Raw genomic sequence first — 1298 nt, forward strand, 5'->3', positions numbered from 1 at the left:
AACAGCTAAAGATGCAGAAAATATATCATGGCCTTCTCCTCTCCGTGTTGAGCCCGCCAGAGTTGTCTTAAGACGACAGAAACGCAAAAGGAAACGCGCGAGATGGTGAAATCAAAATTCCGCGTCCGTCTGTACACCTGGCGAGGAGAGTACATCAGTTGCACGAGGATGTTCTATGCAGTTTTAAATACATCTTCTATCCCACTCCACCCCTCAAACCACTCAAACAAACTGCGCGTGCAATCCACTTATGTCTTCTTGTTGTTGCTGTTGGGGTAATTCGTGTCGCCTTGGATTCAGGGGGAAAGTGCTAGCTGTCGTTTAATCGAATACTGAGGAGAGCAAAACGAAGTTTCCATTTGTTCTCGCTTGCAGGCAAATGTGTAGTGGGTTGGTGCCTGTCTATCGACTAGACGCATGGGGCAGCTGCAGCAGCAACAGCAGCAATAACTAGGACGGCGTAATTCCACCACAATAATAAACAGGAGAGAAAAACGAGAAATTAAAATGAATCCGTGGAGGCTCGCAAACGCCTCCCATCTACCTCTGTTGAGGTGTACGTACACCTCATGCGCCCTGGGCCTCCGCCTCTACAGATGCCTTCAGTTCATTAAGTTGTCTTAGTCTTTCCGCTGCATCTTCTGGTGATGCAAGCGTCAAAGAGAAGGGGCAGTGAGGGGCCTTAGGAGGCGGCAGCGCCGGCACTACCACCTGCGGCAGCTGCCAGTGCGGGTGGATGGCCCCCGGGTATACAAACAGTTTTCTGCATAGCGCACGTATGCAGCGCATGCATGCAGCATGGAAGAAATTAAGAAGAAAGAACAATAAAAACAGCAGTAATAACATAAACACAACCACAATAACAAGACAAACTGCGCTGGCCTCCATTCCAGAAAGCAGAAGTTATCAAAATACGCTCAACGCATTTAAACAGGATTTAGAGCTGCATGCAGGCAGCAGGTGTACGTACAGCCCAACGGCCATCGGCAGCAGTGCGTGTGTACAGCACCCCAAAAGGGAGTAAATGAGACAGAGAATAAACAAATCAAGAAATAAACACAACACGCGGTCTACAGCAGCTTAACGAAACAGGCCCCTAACGCTCGCCTACCTATAGAACAGCTGCCGCAGCCGGTTATTAGGCAGCATCCTCTTGACTGCGAGATTAATCTGAAGACAAAAAAAACAAACAAAAACAACTCCACCATTTGCAGGCCCACAATGGCTGCACCATTAAGATATATATATATATATATATATATATATATATATATATATATATATATATATATATATAT

General features: G+C 46.2%; 1 protein-coding gene across 1 annotated transcript; it reads right to left on the reverse strand.

Moving 5' to 3' along the window:
- Positions 1 to 567: 567 nt before the first annotated feature.
- EAH_00065850 (hypothetical protein) lies at positions 568 to 1149 on the reverse strand (the record flags this gene model as incomplete). Its single annotated transcript, XM_013392791.1, has 2 exons — positions 568 to 763; positions 1112 to 1149. 2 exons carry the CDS (start codon positions 1147 to 1149, stop codon positions 568 to 570), a joined length of 234 nt encoding a protein of 77 aa, XP_013248245.1.
- Positions 1150 to 1298: the final 149 nt, after the last annotated feature.

The sequence above is a fragment of the Eimeria acervulina genome, genomic scaffold (genome assembly GCF_000499425.1).
Source record: "Eimeria acervulina Houghton genomic scaffold, Eah_scaff2289, whole genome shotgun sequence".
Classification (NCBI taxonomy): domain Eukaryota; phylum Apicomplexa; class Conoidasida; order Eucoccidiorida; family Eimeriidae; genus Eimeria; species Eimeria acervulina.